General features: G+C 49.5%; 1 protein-coding gene across 1 annotated transcript; it reads right to left on the reverse strand.

The window, feature by feature from the left end:
* Positions 1-3,384: 3,384 nt before the first annotated feature.
* On the reverse strand, positions 3,385-5,164 carry LOC130190283 (uncharacterized). Its single transcript, XM_056409605.1, has 3 exons — positions 4,790-5,164; positions 3,923-4,723; positions 3,385-3,646 (listed from the first exon to the last, which is right to left on the reverse strand). Exons 1-3 carry the CDS (start codon positions 4,855-4,857, stop codon positions 3,385-3,387), a joined length of 1,131 nt encoding a protein of 376 aa, XP_056265580.1. The 5' UTR covers positions 4,858-5,164.
* Between the last annotated feature and the right edge of the window lie 15,826 nt (positions 5,165-20,990).

Here is a 20,990-nt window from a genome sequence, read left to right on the forward strand (position 1 = left end):
AACTTGAACATCTCAGATGTGCAGTACTTTAGGCTACGTTGAAACTAACCAAAATGTTCACAGCCAAAAACACAGAAATACACAGAATCAGCCGACACACGGGTCTCATGCAAACGTGCGGGGATATATTTTTGGTCCAAATATGCTGCAGCCAATATAAATTGAAATAAAGTATTTTCCTGAACAGAGAATGAAGTCGCTCTCCCTTCAAGCTTCCCCTTATTGACATAGCAGAGCGGGTCGAGAATGCTTTCATTGCAGATTTTTTTGTGCATGCGGCTGATAATACTGTAGCGACCCCGGGTCAGGAAAGCTACGAGACGTTGTTTTGCTTATTGCCGTTTATTCAGGGGCAGTACACCGGCTCCTGTGGGCGGAGCCTACGCCGAACCACAGTCAACACCGTTAAACATTCCCCTCCGTCTGCTCCCGGTCATAGACTCGCTTCACACACAAGTAACCCAAAACAACAACATCACTTCACTCGGTCGCTACGATGATTGATCTGCTACACAGAGGTCATGAGAGCTTCACTGACCTCCTGAACTCAGTACTTGCCATAACCAATCTTCTTCTCTCGAACAACTTCTTCCTGTAAACCCAATAACACGTATGACAGGTTAACATTACATGTCCGTCAGTCCGATACGATACCTTCCCAACTGGCAGCGCCATTGCGGAAACGGAGCATCGACAGTTTCCGCAATGGCGCTGCCAGTTCATGTTGAGAGGCAAAAAAAGAAATGCTCCAAATCAGGGATCTCGCACCTTTTTAAGTCACAGTCAGGTCTTGGACTTTTCCAGCTGCCCCTAACAGCTTACACTCCTTTGACAAGCCTGTCAATTAATCCAGCCAAAATTGCAGTTAAAAAAAAGAAAGTGGCCCATATCACCCAGACTGCTAGAAGCTTGGATTATAAACGTAAACCGGGGGGGATTTTACCCTTCCTTGTGATGGATTTCTTGCCAGCTCTACTGCCTGCCTTTTGACAGCTAATTATTTCATTAAACATCTTTCGATGGCTCTTTTCATTTATCTTTCAATGACTTCAGCTGGCTTAAATCCCACTGACGCTCAGACTCCACTGTTTTCAGGCTGGCCCTATTGTAGAGTGTTGTCAGAATATATATTGGGCTTGTTTGATGGGACTTTAGCTGAGGTTTAATCAGTCATCAGGCATTGATTTCGCTTTTTTGGTGCTTTTTGGGATGAGGGGGTGGGTAGTGTTTGGGTTTCCATTTGCAGGGCTCACTGTGTGTGTGTGTGTGTGTCTTAAATATGAATGCAAAAAGGAAACCTCAAGTAATATCTCTATGGTGACACCATCTAACATGCTTGCACCATCTTAAGATGGTGTCAGCACAGCTTGGGCCTGAGGCCCCCCCCCCCCCATACAAATCTTATAATCTTTGCCTTGGCACAGGCCAATTAAAGCTGTTCACAACGGAGGTATGTTTGGTTGTCGAGAATACACAATAAATAAAAAAAAGATCTTCATTCTACACGCAAAATGAAAGCCTCTTGCATTCAGACACATTGTTTAGAGCTCTAAAGAGCCATCCGCATTACAGATCTAATGTGTCTGGTGTTTGATGTTTTTCGAAATGTTATACCGAAACTTATACCTAAACTACATTGTTAAAACCATTTTTTAAAGAACCAAATAAATCAGCTTTTCCTTACGGGCTTAATTCGTAAATAACATTTAACAATAATTGAATTGCAAATGAATCATTGAATTTTTTTTTTATGAGAAAGAATTGCATCTGAACTGGAACTCATACAAACTATACGATGACATGGATACACAGTGTGTTACTGTCTGGATCAACGCTTCCTGAAACACAGCAGGTGTTCTTGCATGTGTGGGAAAGATATGACATAAGATGCATAGATGATGAACCCCGCTCACTGTCAGCACGTTGGTTCCAAAACAGAGAGAAGCCAGTCTTCACCTGCCATGCATGGAATCTAAAAAAAACAACGAAAACAATATCATATATAATATTTCTTTTGTTCCAGACTGAGTCTCATAAAGCAACAAACGCAAATACCACAACAAATATAAAATAAAATACAAGGACACAGGTATAATCACTGCAGTAAAAACATACAAGCACTCTTTCCAATGTTTCCAGAAACGAGAAGAATACCTCGTATCACTGTGTTGACTCAGTTTAAAAGGCGTTTCTAATGACATTTTATTAGTCATTTCATTGACATTTACATTTGTATATAAAATTCCTCAACACAGCATGGAAAGTGGGAGTATTACGAGTCACAAACCCATGACTAGCACTTGTTCATCTAGGAAGCTTGAGCAAGATTCTGAAAGCATCATTAAATATGTTTGATGTTTATTCAATGTTCAATTGTTGCTTATGGTAAATGACAGTTCCTCTTCCAGTCTTCCAATCACTCAAAGTGCTTTTCTAACACTACATGACATTGTTCACCCATTCTCACCCATGCATACACTGATGGAGGCACTCTAGGGGTTAAGTGTCTTGCCCGAGGACACATCAGCATGGACCGGAGGAGGTGGGGATCAAACCTTCTGATTGAAGGATGACCTGCTCCAACTCGGAGTTACAGCCCGCCCCGTAATGACGCTACTGCGCGGGTAAGGGTCAGGAAAGATTAGGCTTAGGGTTCAGGAAAGATTGGGTTAAGGGTTCAGGGTTCAAGAAAGATTAGGTTCAGGGTTTAGGGAAGATTAGGTTTAGGGTTCAGGAAAGATTAGGTTTAGGGATCAGGAAAGATTAGGTTTAGGGTTTAGGAAAGATTGGGTTTAGGGAAGATTGGGGTTAGGGTTCAGGAAAGATTGGGGTTAGGGTTCAGGAAAGATTGGGTTTAGGGTAGATTAGGTTTAGGGTTCAGGAAAGATTGTTTTTAGGGTTCAGGCAGGATTGGGTTATGGTTTCAGGAAAGATTCGGTTTAGGTTTCAGGAAATTTAGTTTTGAAGGTTCAGGAAATAATGTATTTAGGTTTCAGGAAAGATTGGGTTTAGGGTTCAGGAAAGACTGGGTTTAGGTCTGATTAAAAAAAATATATGAATAACTCAGGTGTGACACATGAACTAAACGCTCATCCACCAACCCGACCTCTCCTCCTCTACTTTCTGCCCCGCCACATAAGAGGAGAAAAAGGGTACTTTCGGTATTGCATGTGAATCGTGAGTTTAAGAATCGTCCAATATTATGTAATTACTCAGGATGATGGGCTAGATTTTTTTGTTGTCGCTTTAAATCATCAAACTGTTACGCTCTCTGAGAGCTCCAGGAGTGAACCCACAATACTGAACACTATAGCGAGGAGACAGAATTTATGAAGGGAAACCGGTTTATTTCTCCAAAAACCCGTTATACTGACGACAGGGGAACTAATAATCCACAAAGTCCCGGACCAGCAGCGAGTCTCCTCCGAGGTGGAAGTGGAGGACCGAAGCCGGGGATCCAGAGCTGACTACAGCTAGCAGGCTAAGACAGGTGTGCGTGGAAGCACAGAGGAGCGGAGGTCCGATGCCGGGGTTCCAGAGCTGACGTGAGCTGGTAGGCTGGGGCAGGTGTGCGTGGAAGCACGGAGGAACCCAGACGGAGGAATGGTGGCTGGACGTGGCAGGCAGAGGAGCAGGCAGATGGATACTGGACAGAGATACTGAGAGTACAAGGTACTGCTAACTACGTTTTACCGAGTCGATTTACCAGCGTGGTGAAACGACGAACTGGTAAATACTGGATGAAGGAACCGGGTATATATGCAGGTGGAGGTGAGTAGTAATCAGGAGGATGAGCAGCAGCTGAGGAGGAGAGTTGGTGGGAATCAAAAGTGGGTCAGCCACGCCCAGCCCGGAAGACAGATAGACAATAACAAACACAAAACAAAGGGGAACAGAAGGAGAGCGTACTTCAAATCCTCACAGTACCCCCCCTTCAATGGGAGCCTCCTGGCGACCACCAGGCTTGTCAGGGTTTGCCCTGTGGAACTCCCTCAACATGACCGGGTCCAAGATGCGTGACCGAGGCACCCAGCAACGTTCCTCCAGGTTGTAACCCTCCCAATCAACCAGGTATTGAAAGCCCCTGCCCCGGCGCCTGACATCCATGAGCCGCCGCACGGTGTAGGCAGGATGATCATCAATGACCCGGGGGGGAGGAGGGGGAACGGTCGGAGGGCACAGGTCACTGGTGTGGACTGGCTTGATCTGGGACACATGAAACGTGGGATGAATCTTCATGGTTCTGGGGAGCTTCAAGCGGACAGCAGAGGGGTTAATGATTCGCTCAATGAGGAAGGGGCCAAGAAACCGAGGAGACAGCTTTTTAGACTCGGTGAGAAGGGAGATGTTTCTGGAAGACAACCAAACTGATTGTCCAGGGGTGTAAGGGGGAGCGGCATGTCTGTGAAGGTTGGCTGACCGTTGATTTCTGGCAGACGTCCGGAGGAGTTCAGAGCGGGTTCTCCCTCCAAATCTTACGGCACCGTCGAATGTGTTGCTGGACGGACGGAACTGCCAATTCACTCTCCTCCTCAGGAAACAGGGGAGGTTGGTACCCCAAGGAGGCTTCGAAAGGTGAGAGACCAGTAGCGGAGGACGTGAGTGAATTGAAGGAATACTCAACCCAGGGTAGCAGGGAGCTCCAGGTAGATTGATTGCGATTGGCAACACAGCGGAGAGTAGATTCCAGGTCTTGATTGGCCCTTTCAGTTTGACCGTTTGACTGGGGATGATAACCAGAGGTTAAACTGACCGACGCACCAAGTGTATGACAGAAATTCTTCCAGACCTGAGAGATGAACTGAGGGCCACGGTCGGAGACGATGTCAGCCGGGATTCCATGCAGGCGGAAAACATGCTGGGTGAGAAGTTGGGAGGTCTCCAGGGCTGAGGGGAGCTTCGGCAGAGCTACAAAATGGGCACATTTGGAGAAACGGTCAATAATGGTTAGAACAGTATTGTTTCCTTGTGAGGGCGGTAGGCCGGTGACAAAGTCCAGTGCTATGTGTGACCAGGGTCGACTAGGGATTGGAAGGGGCTGAAGCAATCCTGCAGGTCTCTGATGAGAGGCCTTGTTCCTGGCACATGTAGTACAGGCAGCAACGTACTCCTTAGTGTCCTTGTCCATTGTTGGCCACCAAAAATGTCTCCGGAGAAGGGAGAGTGTGCGGTTGGCACCTGGGTGAATGGCGAAACGGGAGCTGTGGACCCACTGAAGAACTTGGGAACGGACAGAGTTGGGGACAAACTGACGATTAGGCGGACCGCTACCAGGGTCAGGTTGCTCCAAAAGCGCCTCTCGGATCGAGTTACTGATCTCCCAAGTGAGGGCACCCACAACACAACTCTGAGGGAGAATAGAGTCCAAAGAGGTAACTGGTCCCACAGAAGTGAACGCCCTGGACAGGACATCAGGCTTGGTATTTTTGGAACCAGGGCGATAGGTTAGAGAGAAGTTGAAACGACCAAAGAAGAGAGCCCATCTGGCTTGTCGGGAGTTTAGCCGTTTAGCTGACTGGATGTATTCGAGGTTCTTGTGGTCCGTCCAAACTAGGAATGGCAGTTCGCTGCCCTCGAGCCAGTGTCGCCACTCCTCCAACGCCATCTTCACCGCCAGCAGCTCCCGGTCGCCCACATCATAGTTTCTCTCAGCTGGGGAAAGACGGCGTGAGCAGAAAGCACAAGGATGAAGTTTATTGTTTGGCCCTGCTGTCTGGGACAGAACAGCGCCAACCCCGATGTCTGATGCATCTACCTCAACCACAAACTGCTTGCTTGAGTCTGGCTGGATGAGAATGGGGGCCAAAGTGAACAGTGATTTTAGTCTCAGAAAAGCATCGTTAGCATCAGTGGTCCAGGAGAACTTGACTTTGGTTGAAGTGAGACTGGAGAGTGGAGCTGCAACCTTGCTATAGTTCTTAATGAACCGCGATAGAAGTTTGCGAAACCCAGAAACCTCTGCAACTCTCTCCGAGTAGTGGGACTGGCCACTCAGTAACAGCTCTAATCTTTCCAGGATCTGCCTCCAACCTGCCTTGCTTGATGATGTATCCCAGGAAGCCTATCCGCTCCTGGTGAAACTCACACTTCTCAGATTTGACGTACAGTTTGTTCTCAAGCAGCCTCTGAAGAACCTGGCTGACGTGGTTCTGATGTTCCTCCAGGCTCTTGGAAAAGATCAAAATGTCGTCAAGGTACACAAAAACGAACTGATTGAGAAAATCTCAAGACATCATTAACTAGGGCCTGAAAACAGCTGGGGCGTTAGTGAGTCCAAAAGGCATGACTAGATATTCAAAGTGACCAAGTGGGGTGTTAAAGGCAGTCTTCCACTCATCTCCTTGGCGGATACGAACCAGGTGGTAAGCATTTCTGAGGTCGAGTTTTGAGAAGATGGTGGCACCTTGAAGAGGCTCAAAAGTGGAGTTTATCAGGGGAAGTGGGTACTTGTTTTTAACTGTGATGTTATTTAACCCACGAAAGTCAATACAGGGCCGGAGTGATTTGTCTTTCTTGCCCACGAAGAAAAACCCAGCACCCAGAGGGGAGGAGGAAGGACGAATGATACCTGAAGCCAGGGAGTCACTTATATATATCTCTCCATAGTCTCTCTCTCAGGCCGGGACAGGTTATAGAGCCTGCTGGTAGGTAAAGGAGACCCAGGAAGAAGATCGATGGGACAATCATAAGGACGATGAGGAGGGAGAGAGAGAGCCTTATCCTTGCTGAAGACCCCACTCAGGTTGTGGTAGACCTCAGGAACGCCGGATACATCTATGACAGCTGAGACACAAGGGGCAGACCATGGGAGATCAGAGACGGGAGGCACCGCAGACTGCAAACAGTTAAGGTGACACAACTGATTCCATTCCATGATTCTACCTCCAGCCCAATCGATATGTGGATTGTGGGTGCGGCCAAGGGTAACCAAGAACCAAAGGGGTAGCTGGGGCAGAAATAACCTTTAATTGAATTAATTCTCTGTGATTACCAGAAATAATCAGGGTTACGGGTTGTGTTTGCTGTATTACCTTAGAAATCCTTTGACTATTTAAGGCATAAGCAGTCATAGGGTCCGGTAATGTTTCCAAGTGGAGACCCAGTTGTTTGGCTAGTTCCAGGTCCACAAAACTGTCCTCTGCTCCAGAGTCAATGAGGGCCGAGAGGGGCAATGACTGAGAGTTAGAACCAAGTCTGGCAGGGATGAGAAAACGGCGCAAGGTTGGGGCTACAATAGTAGTAGGATGTGGACTCGTCAGGACCCCCAAATTCACTGACGAGCTCCTGCGTTTGTGCACGCGAGGTGGCAAAGTGACGCCCGCCGGTCTGGATTCAGAGGGGGCAAACTTGGGTGAGTAGTTTGACTGGCTTGGCAAAGTAAATGAAGACCGCTGCGTTCGCTCCGCACGGCGCTCTCGCAGACGGCTGTCGAGACGAGATACCAAGGTGATTAATGATTGAAGGTCGGCCGGCTCGTCTCGTGCAGCCAGCTCATCCTTCAGTTGATCCCTCAACCCTTTAACAAACACTGCCCTTAGCGCTGCCTCGTCCCAGCGGGCCTCTGCCGCCAGTGTGCGAAACTCGATAGAGTAGTCGGCCACTGTACGAGTCCCTTGTTGCACATTTAGCAGACGATTTGCAGCTGAGCCAGAGTAGTCGGGGTGATCAAAAACATCGGACAAATGTTCAGAAAAATCTCCAAAGGAAAGAGAGTCATAGTCCACAGCGGAACTCAATGCTTCAGCCCAAGTTAATGCCTTGCCACGAAGCAAACTCAACACATAGTTAATTCTTGTCACATCAGAAGCAAAGGACAAGGGGCGCTGGCGAAATACCTTGCTGCATTGAAAAATAAATCCTCTGCATTTCTCCACCTCTCCATGGAAAGGCTCAGGGTCGGCAATGGGGAAATCCCGGCCTGGAGTGGAGGGGGCAGGAAATGCAGCAGAAGACGTCAGGGTTGTGACTTGAGCCGCAAGGTTCGAGATGTGTTGTGCCATGGACTGATGGCAATCAACTAAGGCTCGGATCATCTGCTCATGTTGGCCCAGAAGACCTCCCTGATGAGACAGGGCGTGCTGGACAGCGGCGGGATCCGATCCAGTGTCAGAGGGGTTCATAATGACCAGTTCGTACTGTTACGCTCTCCGAGAGCTCCAGGAGTGAACCCACAATACTGAACACTATAGCGAGGAGACAGAACTTATGAAGGGAAACCGTTTTATTTCTCCAAAAACCCGTTATACTGACGACAGGGGAACTGATAATCCACAAAGTCCCGGACCAGCAGTGAGTCTCCTCCGAGGTGGAAGTGGAGGACCGAAGCCGGGGATCCAGAGCTGACTACAGCTAGCAGGCTAAGACAGGTGTGCGTGGAAGCACGGAGGAGCGGAGGTCCGATGCCGGGGTTCCAGAGCTGGCGTGAGCTGGTAGGCTGGGGCAGGTGTGCGTGGAAGCACGGAGGAACCCAGACGGAGGAATGGTGGCTGGACGTGGCAGGCAGAGGAGCAGGCAGGGGGGTACTGGACAGAGATACTGAGAGTACAGGGTACTGCTAACTACGTTTTACCGAGTCGATTTACCAGCGTGGTGAAACGACGAACTGGTAAATACTGGATGAAGGAACCGGGTATATATGCAGGTGGAGGTGAGTAGTAATCAGGAGGATGAGCAGCAGCTGAGGAGGAGAGTTGGTGGGAATCAAAAGTGGGTCAGCCACGCCCAGCCCGGAAGACAGATAGACAATAACAAACACAAAACAAAGGGGAACAGAAGGAGAGCGTACTGCAAATCCTCACAGTACCCCCCCTTCAATGGGAGCCTCCTGGCGACCACCAGGCTTGTCAGGGTTTGCCCTGTGGAACTCCCTCAACATGACCGGGTCCAAGATGCGTGACCGAGGCACCCAGCAACGTTCCTCCAGGTTGTAACCCTCCCAATCAACCAGGTATTGAAAGCCCCTGCCCCGGCGCCTGACATCCATGAGCCGCACGGTGTAGGCAGGATGATCATCAATGACCCGGGGAGGAGGGGAACGGTCGGAGGGCACAGGTCACTGGTGTGGACTGGCTTGATCTGGGACACATGAAACGTGGGATGAATCTTCATGGTTCTGGGGAGCTTCAAGCGGACAGCAGAGGGGTTAATGATTCGCTCAATGAGGAAGGGGCCAAGAAACCGAGGAGACAGCTTTTTAGACTCGGTGAGAAGGAGATGTTTCTGGAAGACAACCAAACTGATTGTCCAGGGGTGTAAGGGGAGCGGCATGTCTGTGAAGGTTGGCTGACCGTTGATTTCTGGCAGACGTCCGGAGGAGTTCAGAGCGGGTTCTCCCTCCAAATCTTACGGCACCGTCGAATGTGTTGCTGGACGGACGGAACTGCCAATTCACTCTCCTCCTCAGGAAACAGGGGAGGTTGGTACCCCAAGGAGGCTTCAAAGGTGAGAGACCAGTAGCGGAGGACGTGAGTGAATTGAAGGAATACTCAACCCAGGGTAGCAGGGAGCTCCAGGTAGATTGATTGCGATTGGCAACACAGCGGAGAGTAGATTCCAGGTCTTGATTGGCCCTTTCAGTTTGACCGTTTGACTGGGGATGATAACCAGAGGTTAAACTGACCGACGCACCAAGTGTATGACAGAAATTCTTCCAGACCTGAGAGATGAACTGAGGGCCACGGTCGGAGACGATGTCAGCCGGGATTCCATGCAGGCGGAAAACATGCTGGGTGAGAAGTTGGGAGGTCTCCAGGGCTGAGGGGAGCTCCGGCAGAGCTACAAAATGGGCACATTTGGAGAAACGGTCAATAATGGTTAGAACAGTATTGTTTCCTTGTGAGGGCGGTAGGCCGGTGACAAAGTCCAGTGCTATGTGTGACCAGGGTCGACTAGGGATTGGAAGGGGCTGAAGCAATCCTGCAGGTCTCTGATGAGAGGCCTTGTTCCTGGCACATGTAGTACAGGCAGCAACGTATTCTTAGTGTCCTTGTCCATTGTTGGCCACCAAAATGTCTCCGGAGAAGGGAGAGTGTGCGGTTGGCACCTGGGTGATTGGCGAAACGAGCTGTGGACCCACTGAAGAACTTGGGAACGGACAGAGTTGGGGACAAACTGACGATTAGGCGGACCGCTACCAGGGTCAGGTTGCTCCAAAAGCGCCTCTCGGATCGAGTTACTGATCTCCCAAGTGAGGGCACCCACAACACAACTCTGAGGGAGAATAGAGTCCAAAGAGGTAACTGGTCCCACAGAAGTGAACGCCCTGGACAGGACATCAGGCTTGGTATTTTTGGAACCAGGCGATAGGTTAGAGAGAAGTTGAAACGACCAAAGAAGAGAGCCCATCTGGCTTGTCGGGAGTTTAGCCGCTTAGCTGACTGGATGTATTCGAGGTTCTTGTGGTCCGTCCAAACTAGGAATGGCAGTTCGCTGCCCTCGAGCCAGTGTCGCCACTCCTCCAACGCCATCTTCACCGCCAGCAGCTCCCGGTCGCCCACATCATAGTTTCTCTCAGCTGGGGAAAGACGGCGTGAGCAGAAAGCACAAGGATGAAGTTTATTGTTTGGCCCTGCTGTCTGGGACAGAACAGCGCCAACCCCGATGTCTGATGCATCTACCTCAACCACAAACTGCTTGCTTGAGTCTGGCTGGATGAGAATGGGGGCCAAAGTGAACAGTGATTTTAGTCTCAGAAAAGCATCGTTAGCATCAGTGGTCCAGGAGAACTTGACTTTGGTTGAAGTGAGACTGGAGAGTGGAGCTGCAACCTTGCTATAGTTCTTAATGAACCGGCGATAGAAGTTTGCGAAACCCAGAAACCTCTGCAACTCTCTCCGAGTAGTGGGGACTGGCCACTCAGTAACAGCTCTAATCTTTCCAGGATCTGCCTCCAACCTGCCTTGCTTGATGATGTATCCCAGGAAGCCTATCCGTTCCTGGTGAAACTCACACTTCTCAGATTTGACGTACAGTTTGTTCTCAAGCAGCCTCTGAAGAACCTGGCTGACGTGGTTCTGATGTTCCTCCAGGCTCTTGGAAAAGATCAAAATGTCGTCAAGGTACACAAAAACAAACTGATTGAGAAAATCTCGCAAGACATCATTAACTAGGGCCTGAAAAACAGCTGGGGCGTTAGTGAGTCCAAAAGGCATGACTAGATATTCAAAGTGACCAAGTGGGGTGTTAAAGGCAGTCTTCCACTCATCTCCTTGGCGGATACGAACCAGGTGGTAAGCATTTCTGAGGTCGAGTTTTGAGAAGATGGTGGCACCTTGAAGAGGCTCAAAAGTGGAGTTTATCAGGGGAAGTGGGTACTTGTTTTTAACTGTGATGTTATTTAACCCACGAAAGTCAATACAGGGCCGGAGTGATTTGTCTTTCTTGCCCACGAAGAAAAACCCAGCACCCAGAGGGGAGGAGGAAGGACGAATGATACCTGAAGCCAGGGAGTCACTTATATATCTCTCCATAGTCTCTCTCTCAGGCCGGGACAGGTTATAGAGCCTGCTGGTAGGTAAAGGAGACCCAGGAAGAAGATCGATGGGACAATCATAAGGACGATGAGGAGGGAGAGAGAGAGCCTTATCCTTGCTGAAGACCCCACTCAGGTTGTGGTAGACCTCAGGAACGCCGGATACATCTATGACAGCTGAGACACAAGGGGCAGACCATGGGAGATCAGAGACGGGAGGCACCGCAGACTGCAAACAGTTAAGGTGACACAACTGATTCCATTCCATGATTCTACCTCCAGCCCAATCGATATGTGGATTGTGGGTGCGGCAAGGGTAACCAAGAACCAAAGGGTAGCTGGGGCAGAAATAACCTTTAATTGAATTAATTCTCTGTGATTACCAGAAATAATCAGGGTTACGGGTTGTGTTTGCTGTATTACCTTAGAAATCCTTTGACTATTTAAGGCATAAGCAGTCATAGGGTCCGGTAATGTTTCCAAGTGGAGACCCAGTTGTTTGGCTAGTTCCAGGTCCACAAACTGTCCTCTGCTCCAGAGTCAATGAGGGCCGAGAGGGCAATGACTGAGAGTTAGAACCAAGTCTGGCAGGGATGAGAAAACGCGCAAGGTTGGGGCTACAATAGTAGTAGGATGTGGACTCGTCAGGACCCCCAAATTCACTGACGAGCTCCTGCGTTTGTGCACGCGAGGTGGCAAAGTGACGCCCGCCGGTCTGGATTCAGAGGGGCAAACTTGGGTGAGTAGTTTGACTGGCTTGGCAAAGTAAATGAAGACCGCTGCGTTCGCTCCGCACGGCGCTCTCGCAGACGGCTGTCGAGACGAGATACCAAGGTGATTAATGATTGAAGGTCGGCCGGCTCGTCTCGTGCAGCCAGCTCATCCTTCAGTTGATCCCTCAACCCTTTAACAAACACTGCCCTTAGCGCTGCCTCGTTCCAGCGGGCCTCTGCCGCCAGTGTGCGAAACTCGATAGAGTAGTCGGCCACTGTACGAGTCCCTTGTTGCACATTTAGCAGACGATTTGCAGCTGAGCCAGAGTAGTCGGGGTGATCAAAAACATCGGACAAATGTTCAGAAAAATCTCCAAAGGAAAGAGAGTCATAGTCCACAGCGGAACTCAATGCTTCAGCCCAAGTTAATGCCTTGCCACGAAGCAAACTCAACACATAGTTAATTCTTGTCACATCAGAAGCAAAGGACAAGGGGCGCTGGAAATACCTTGCTGCATTGAAAAAGAAATCCTCTGCATTTCTCCACCTCTCCATGGAAAGGCTCAGGGTCGGCAATGGGGAAATCCCGGCCTGGAGTGGAGGGGGCAGGAAATGCAGCAGAAGACGTCAGGGTTGTGACTTGAGCCGCAAGGTTCGAGATGTGTTGTGCCATGGACTGATGGCAATCAACTAAGGCTCGGATCATCTGCTCATGTTGGCCCAGAAGACCTCCCTGATGAGACAGGGCGTGCTGGACAGCGGCGGGATCCGATCCAGTGTCAGAGGGGTTCATAATGACCAGTTCGTACTGTTACGCTCTCCGAGAGCTCCAGGAGTGAACCCACAATACTGAACACTATAGCGAGGAGACAGAACTTATGAAGGGAAACCGGTTTATTTCTCCAAAAACCCGTTATACTGACGACAGGGGAACTAATAATCCACAAAGTCCCGGACCAGCAGCGAGTCTCCTCCGAGGTGGAAGTGGAGGACCGAAGCCGGGGATCCAGAGCTGACTACAGCTAGCAGGCTAAGACAGGTGTGCGTGGAAGCACAGAGGAGAGGAGGAGCGGAGGTCCGATGCCGGGGTTCCAGAGCTGGCGTGAGCTGGTAGGCTGGGGCAGGTGTGCGCGGAAGCACGGAGGAACGGTGGCTGGACGTGGCAGGCAGAGGAGCAGGCAGGGGGGTACTGGACAGAGATACTGAGAGTACAGGGTACTGCTAACTACGTTTTACCGAGTCGATTTACCAGCGTGGTGAAACGACGAACTGGTAAATACTGGATGAAGGAACCGGGTATATATGCAGGTGGAGGTGAGTAGTAATCAGGAGGATGAGCAGCAGCTGAGGAGGAGAGTTGGTGGGAATCAAAAGTGGGTCAGCCACGCCCAGCCCGGAAGACAGATAGACAATAACAAACACAAAACAAAGGGGAACAGAAGGAGAGCGCACTGCAAATCCTCACACAAACATGTCTAACTTTCTGACGCGAGGTGCAGATGTACTTCCTATTTGTCAAACGTGAAACAGAAAAATGCAATATTCTGGCACATTTCTTCAAATCAGTCTGCAATTCCAGCAACGGTTCACGGAAAAAAACGTTTAGGGAAAGTATTACACAGCCGGCAAAGAATCTGTACTCGGACACACAGCAGCAACAGTTGTTAGGAAGTCACTGAAGATCGTAGGTAGGAGGTGTTTTTCACGCTAAGCAATCTAACTTGCATTATGAACAACAAATGTGAAATCAGGATGATTGATGGGTTCCACAGGGGGGGGAGAGTTTACTTTAGGAACCTGACACACACACACACACACTTTCAATCTGCTTTGATTGCCTCTCTCCCACCAGTCTTATTTGACTGGCCATCACTGTCTTTGGCTCCACGTATCGCATGTTTCTTTACAAGAAGCGAGTGTCTCTTTCGTTTCACGTCTGGGGGTTCCCCCACCGGACCCCCCCCCCCCTCCCCCTCTCCTCTCTCTGCACTCCAATTAGGTTTGTCACTCAACTGCTGTGGATGGGATTAAGGGAAAAGCCGGAGCAGGAGGGAGGGGAGTGAGATAGAGAGGGTGAGATACAAAGTTAGAGGGAACGAGGTGGGTAGAAAACCAAAAAGAATGAAGCGTCGGGGCAAACGGAGACGGAGAATGAGAGCGGAGGGGAGAAAAAAAGAGAAGAGGGAACAGAATAGCGACCGCGAAGCAAGAGGCGACGAGTGAACAGCTGCATTTGGCCCGGAGGACTTCTGAATAATGTGGCGCCATTAAAAACAAAGGAGGATTCATAAACTCGCCCCGTCCTCCTGCCCCTTTCCTCCCCACTTTAATCCTTTTCCTTTAATACTCCCGTAACGTGCATACGGGATTGCTCTCGCGCATTCTTTTTACGGCGCAGTCAATCCACATTTGGACAATAAGCGGCGATGTCGCCTTCGCGTTCCTCCGTAGACGTCGTGCAGCGGCAGTAAAAAAAAAAACGACAAAGCGGTGTAAACGTTTTCCCCGAGAAGATGCACACAGTGTTGGTGGCTTAAGGCAGACACTGCATACAGTAATATGGTATAAATATTTGATAGTTCAGATGTTGCGTTGTGTGTATTATGTTGTCGGTGGAGCAATGGAGAACAAGCATGAGGAGGGGGGAACAGCTGTTAGTCAAAGTGCTGGTTGCTGACCCGACAATGACCTTTGATCTCGTCATAATGCACAACCGCGATACCCTCACTGGATGAATATCATATGTTTGTATTGAACATCGCAAGAGAGCCTGGCAGCTGTACGAGGCAACGTGTTGACATCAAGTATGTTGGCATAAAGGTGGAATTGCTGATTTATTGCTTGTTTTTTTTGAGCTTGCTTCTTTCTACCTCAAAGGTATCGGCGTGTCGCTCACTCCAGAGTTAATAGTTCTGGAAGATGAAATGTGTTGCGTGGCATTTTCACTCGAAACAAGTAATCTGATGAAAAAAAACATGAATTAGGTTAGATAATATTAGATGCAATATAATATCAATATAATAAAGGAAAGGAACATAACATGAATGCACTGTGTTTCCAGGTGTATTCAAAGTGAAGCGGGGGAAGGGTTGTTGATGTTGTTCAATTAGAGGAGGTGAATTATTATGAAGTCTAATAGCAGCGGGCAGGAATGTTCTCCTGTATCAGGAATGTTCTCCTGTATCAGGAATGTTCTCTTGAATTAGGAATGTTCTCCTCTATCAGGAATGTTCTCTTAAATTAGGAATGTTCTCCTTTATCAGGAATGTTCTCTTAAATTAGGAATGTTCTCTTGAATCAGGAATGTTCTCTTAAATTAGGAATGTTCTCTTGAATTAGGAATGTTCTCCTGAATCAGGAATGTTCTCTTAAATTAAGAATGTTCTCTTGAATTAGGAATGTTCTCCTGAATCAGGAATGTTCTCTTAAATTAGGAATGTTCTCCTGTAGCATGAATGTTCTCCTGAATCAGGAATGTTCTCCTGAATCAGGAATGTTCTCTTAAATTAGGAATGTTCTCCTTTATCAGGAATGTTCTCTTGAATTAGGAATGTTCTCCTTTATCAGGAATGTTCTGTTGAATTAGGAATGTTCTCCTGAATCAGGAATGTTCTCTTAAATTAGGAATGTTCTCCTGTAGCATGAATGTTCTCCTTTATCAGGAATGTTCTCCTGAATCAGGAATGTTCTCTTAAATTAAGAATGTTCTCCTGTAGCATGAATGTTCTCCTGAATCAGGAATGTTCTCCTTTATCATGAATGTTCTCCTGAATCAGGAATGTTCTCTTAAATTAGGAATGTTCTCCTTTATCAGGAATTTTCTCCTGAATCATGAATGTTCTACAATAGCATGAATGTTCTCCTTTATCAGGAATGTTCTCCTGAATCAGGAATATTCTCCTGAATCATGAATGTTCTCCTGAATCATGAATGTTCCTCTGAATCATGAATGATTTCCCGTATCTGGAATGTTCTCTTGAATCTGAAATGTTTGGAAACCAAACCAGCATAAATTAGAAATAGTATAACGGGGTTCATTCCAGAAGGCGTTTGTGATTTAATATTCTCTCCAAATATATATTTGAAATGTTGTAAAATTGAGAAAATTTACCCCAGCCCCCACGGGGTCAATGTAGTGAGTATCACATGACGTGTCAGGAACAGCAGAAACACAGAACCCTGTGAGCTTCATACCTCGAACACGTGTTGATGTGTTTAGACTCTCGAGTGTTTGTTGTCAGTCTTTGTGCGTCATAAAAAAAAGATGTAAATATAATAAACTAAAACAAGAGAATCTGCGTCGTTTCAAGCACTCGTCAAAAATGTGACAAGGAAAAAATAAACTGGAGAAGTTGTATTGGAGAAACATGTTGATTTAATATTTTGTATAAACATTAGTCATACAAGACATACACCTCCACCTCATCTCCACCTCGTCTCCACCTCGTCTCCACCTCATCTCCACCTCCTCTCCACCTCCCCTCCACCTCGTCTCCACCTCGTCTCCACCTCGTCTCCACCTCGTCTCCACCTCCTCTCCACCTCGTCTCCACCTCGTCTCCACCTCGTCTCCACCTCGTCTCCACCTCGTCTCCACCTCATCTCCACAGCCTCCACCTCATATATATGATCCTGATGGCGCCGCGGACGGCCGCCTCGGTGCGTTGGTGCGCGATGTTTTTTGTTGTTTTCGTCTTAAATACTGTTTTCTGCTGTGATTCCCGGAGCTCTTTCACCAGAGAAGAGCTCATGAACATCAGGGGAACAACTCCAGCGGATTTATTTCCAACGTTTTTAACTTCTGTGGAGTTACTGGACATTTTTGTGAAAGGTGTGCTCACCTTCGCTCACGCGGTGAGACGCCGTCGGAGAGGGAAACGTTCAGGGGCGCTTGTACGGCTACGGAAACGGGGATCTCGTACAGCGCTGCCGGGCATATTTCTCTCCAATGTCCGCTCACTGTGCAACAAACTGGACGAACTCCAGCTGCTGGTGGGGAGAGACAGAGACTTCTCCTCATCCTCCGTCCTGTGTTTTACGGAATCATGGCTAAGTGGATCGATACCAGATTCTGCGCTCCAGCTGGCTGACTTCCAGCTGTTCCGAGCGGACCGGGACATGGAGCTCTCCGGAAAAACAAAGGGTGGAGGAATCTGCTTCTACCTGAACAACGGCTGGTGCAACGACGTAACGGTGATTCTACAGCACTGTTCGCCGGACCTGGAATCTTTTATCATTCACTGCAAACCCTTCTACTCCCCACGTGAGTTCGCTTCATTCATCCTGGCCGGAGTTTACATGCCGCAGGGAACGTGCAAGAGGCACAGCGGACCTCGCCGAACAGATACGGTGTGTGGAGCGGACCTTCCCGGACTCTTTAGTTATTGTACTCGGGATTTTAACAAAGGAAACCTCAGCCACGAACTCCTAAATATAGACAGTTAATTAAATGCCCTACTAGAGAAGAGCATTCTGGACCACTGCTACACAACAATCAGCAGGGCCTATCACGCCGTCCCTCGAGCTGCACTGGGAAACTCTGACCACGTCACGGTTCATCTGATTCCCTCATACAGGCAGAGACTAAAGCTCTGCAAACCTGTGGTGAGGAAGTTCAAGAAGTGGACCAGTGAGGCTCTGGAGGATCTACGGGCGTGCTTGGACTGTACTGACTGGGATGTCTTCAGGACTGCTACCAACAGCCTGGATAAGTACACAGAGGCTGTAACTTCCTACATCAGCTTCTGTGAGGACAGCTGTATTCCATCCAGCTCCAGGGTGAGTTATAACAACGACAAACCCTGGTTCACAGCGGAGCTCAGGAAGCTAAGACTGCAGAAGGACCAGGCATTCAGAAGTGGGGATAAGGACCTGTACACAGAGTCAAAATACAGGTTTAGCAAGGCGGTGAGAGATGCTAAACGACTGTACTCTGAGAAACTGCAACAGCAGCTCTCAGCAAACGACTCTGCTTCTGTCTGGAGAGGGCTCAGGCAGATCACCAACTACAAGCCCAAATCACCCCACTCCATGAACAATGTGCTTTTGGCAGACGAGCTCAATAGTTCTACTGCCGCTTTGAAAGACAATGGAGCAGTCCTGAGACAATCCCCCACAGCCCCATCAACAAGCCACAGACCATCAGCCCACCCTCCCCCAGCCCATCAGGGGCTCACACCTCTGGAGCACCCTCCATCAACTCAGTGACGACCCTCGTCATCCTGGAGAGAGCCGTCAACAGGCTGTTCAAAAAGCAGAACCCCCGCAAAGCAGCGGGCCCGGACTCCGTCTCCCCCTCCACCCTGAAGCACTGTGCTGACCAGCTGTCTCCGGTGTTCACCGACATCTTCAACACCTTCCTGGAGACATGCCACGTTCCAGCCTGCTTCAAGGTCTCCACCATCATCCCCGTCCCCAAAAAACCCAAGATCACAGGACTCAATGACTACAGGCCCGTCGCCCTGACCTCTGTGGTCATGAAGTCCTTTGAACGCTTGGTCCTGTCACACCTCAAGACCATCACCGACCCACTCCTGGACCCCCTGCAGTTCGCCTACAGAGCCAACAGGTCTGCAGACGACACAGTCAACATGGCCCTTCACTACATCCTCCAGCATCTGGACTCCCCAGGAACCTACGCCAGGATCCTGTTTGTGGACTTCAGCTCTGCTTTCAATACAATCATTACATTACATTACATGTCATTTAGCAGACGCTTTTATCCAAAGCGACTTACAATAAGTGCATTTCAACCTAGAGTACAAACTAAGAACAACAAGAATACAGGAAGTAACATTTCCTCAACATAGTCGAACTACAAAAGTACCATAAGTAAGTGCTATCTAAGTGCCACTGAAGTGCTAATCTGTGTTTTAATCCAGATATAGTCGGAAAAGGTGTGTTTTCAGTCTCCGACGGAAGATGTAGAGACTTTCTGCTGTCCTGATGTCAGTGGGAGCTGTTCCACCACTGAGGAGCCAGGACAGCAAACAGTCTGGATTTCGGTGATTAGCTCGAGTGCAGGAGGCACAAGTCGATTGGCTGTTGCCGGCGGGAGCTGACGTGCGGGGGGCGGTGTGACCATATCCCGGATGTAGACGGGGCCCGATCCGTCTAGAGCACGGCGCCAGGACCAGTGTTTTGAAGCGGATGCGAGCAGCCACCGGTAACCAGTGGAAGGCGGAGGAGCGGAGTGGTGTGGGTGAATTTCGGGAGGCTGAAGACCAGTCGAGCTGCTGCATTCTGGATGAGCTGCAGGGGTCGGATGGCCTTAGGTAGACCAGCCAGGAGGAGTTGCAGTAGTCGAGGCGTGAAATGACCAGAGCCTGGATCAGAACCTGCGCCGCCTTCTGAGTAAGAAGAGGCGTATTCTCCTGATGTTGTGCAGCATGTACCTACAGGAACGCGTCGCAGCGATGTTGGCCGTCAGGGAGAGTTGACTGTCGAGTGTCACCCGAGGTTCCTGGCAGTCCGAGCCAACACAGAGCTGTTGAAGGTGATAGTCAGGTCGTGGGTGGGGAGCCTTTCCTGGAAGGAATGGTAGCTCAGTGTTGTGAGGGTTGATCTTCAGGTGGTGAGCAGACATCCACTGAGAGATGTCAGTCAGACAGGCAGAGATTCGTGCCGCCACCCGTGTTCGGACGGTGAACGAGAAGATCAGTTGGGTGTCATCAGCATAGCTATGGTAGGAAGCCATGCGAGCGAATGACAGAGCCGAGAGAATTTGTGTACAGAGAGAAGAGGAGGGACCCAGGACGGCCTTGAGGAACCCCAGTAGTGAGAGGACAAGGATCAGACAAAGATCCTCTCCAAGTTACCCGGTAGGTGCGGTCTTTAAGGTAGGAAGAGAAAGAGCGAGTGCAGTGCCTGAGATCCCCAGGTCCTGAAGAAGAGATCAGGATCTGGTGGTTCACGGTGTCAAATGCTGCAGAAAGGTCGAGAAGGATAAGGACAGAGGAGAGAGGCTGCTCTAGCAGTGTGAAGCTGCTCAGAGACAGCAAGGAGGGCCGTCTCTGTCGAGTGGCCGGCCTTGAATCCAGACTGGTGAGGTCAAGAAGGTTGTTACTGTGGAGATAGGAGGACACTTGGCTCAAGATAGCTCGCCCAGAGTTTTGGAGAGAAAAGGAAGAAGAGAGACCGGTCTGTAGTTGCTGACTTCAGACGGGTCGAGCGTGGGTTTCTTCAGGAGAGGGTCATCCCGTCCCTGCTGCAGGACAAGCTCTCCCAGCTGCACGTGCCCGACTCCACCTGCAGGTGGATCACAGACTTCCTGACCGACAGGAAGCAGCACGTGAGGCTGGGGAAACACGCCTCAGGCTCCCGGACCACCAGCACAGGTTCCCCCCAAGGCTGTGTTCTTTCCCCTCTGCTGTTCTCCCTGTACACCAACAGCTGCACCTCCAGTCACCGGTCCGTCAAGCTCCTAAAGTTCGCGGATGACACCACCCTCATTGGGCTCATCTCTGGTGGGGACGAGACCGCCTACAGGTGGGAGACTGACCACCTGGTGACCTGGTGCAGCCAGAACAACCTGGAGCTCAACGCCTAAAGACAGTGGAGATGGTTGTGGATTTCAGGAGGAATGCAGCCCCACCCGCCCTCTCATCCTGTGTGACTCCCCGTCGGCTGTGTCCTTCCGCTTCCTGGGCTCCATCATTACCCAGGACCTCAAGTGGGAGCTGAACATCGCTCCATCACCAAGAAGGCCCAGCAGAGGATGTTCTTCCTGAGGCAGCTGAGGAAATTCAACCTGCCAGGGAGAATGATGGTACAATTCTACACGGCCATCGTTGAGTCCATCATCTGCT

Source organism: Pseudoliparis swirei, chromosome 24 (genome assembly GCF_029220125.1).
Source record: "Pseudoliparis swirei isolate HS2019 ecotype Mariana Trench chromosome 24, NWPU_hadal_v1, whole genome shotgun sequence".
NCBI classification, from domain to species: Eukaryota; Metazoa; Chordata; class Actinopteri; order Perciformes; family Liparidae; genus Pseudoliparis; species Pseudoliparis swirei.

Excerpts from the sequence above, each read along its gene's own strand:
- LOC130190283 (XM_056409605.1), bottom strand. The coding sequence starts at position 4,857 with ATGTTTTCCGCCTGCATGGAATCCCGGCTGACATCGTCTCCGACCGTG. Across the intron at positions 4,724-4,789 it reads GCCCTCAGTTCATCTCTCAG|TCAAACGGTCAAACTGAAAG; the intron begins GTCTGGAAGAAT and ends TATCATCCCCAG. Across the intron at positions 3,647-3,922 it reads CCCATTGAAGGGGGGGTACT|TATCCATCTGCCTGCTCCTC; the intron begins GTGAGGATTTGA and ends ATCTCTGTCCAG.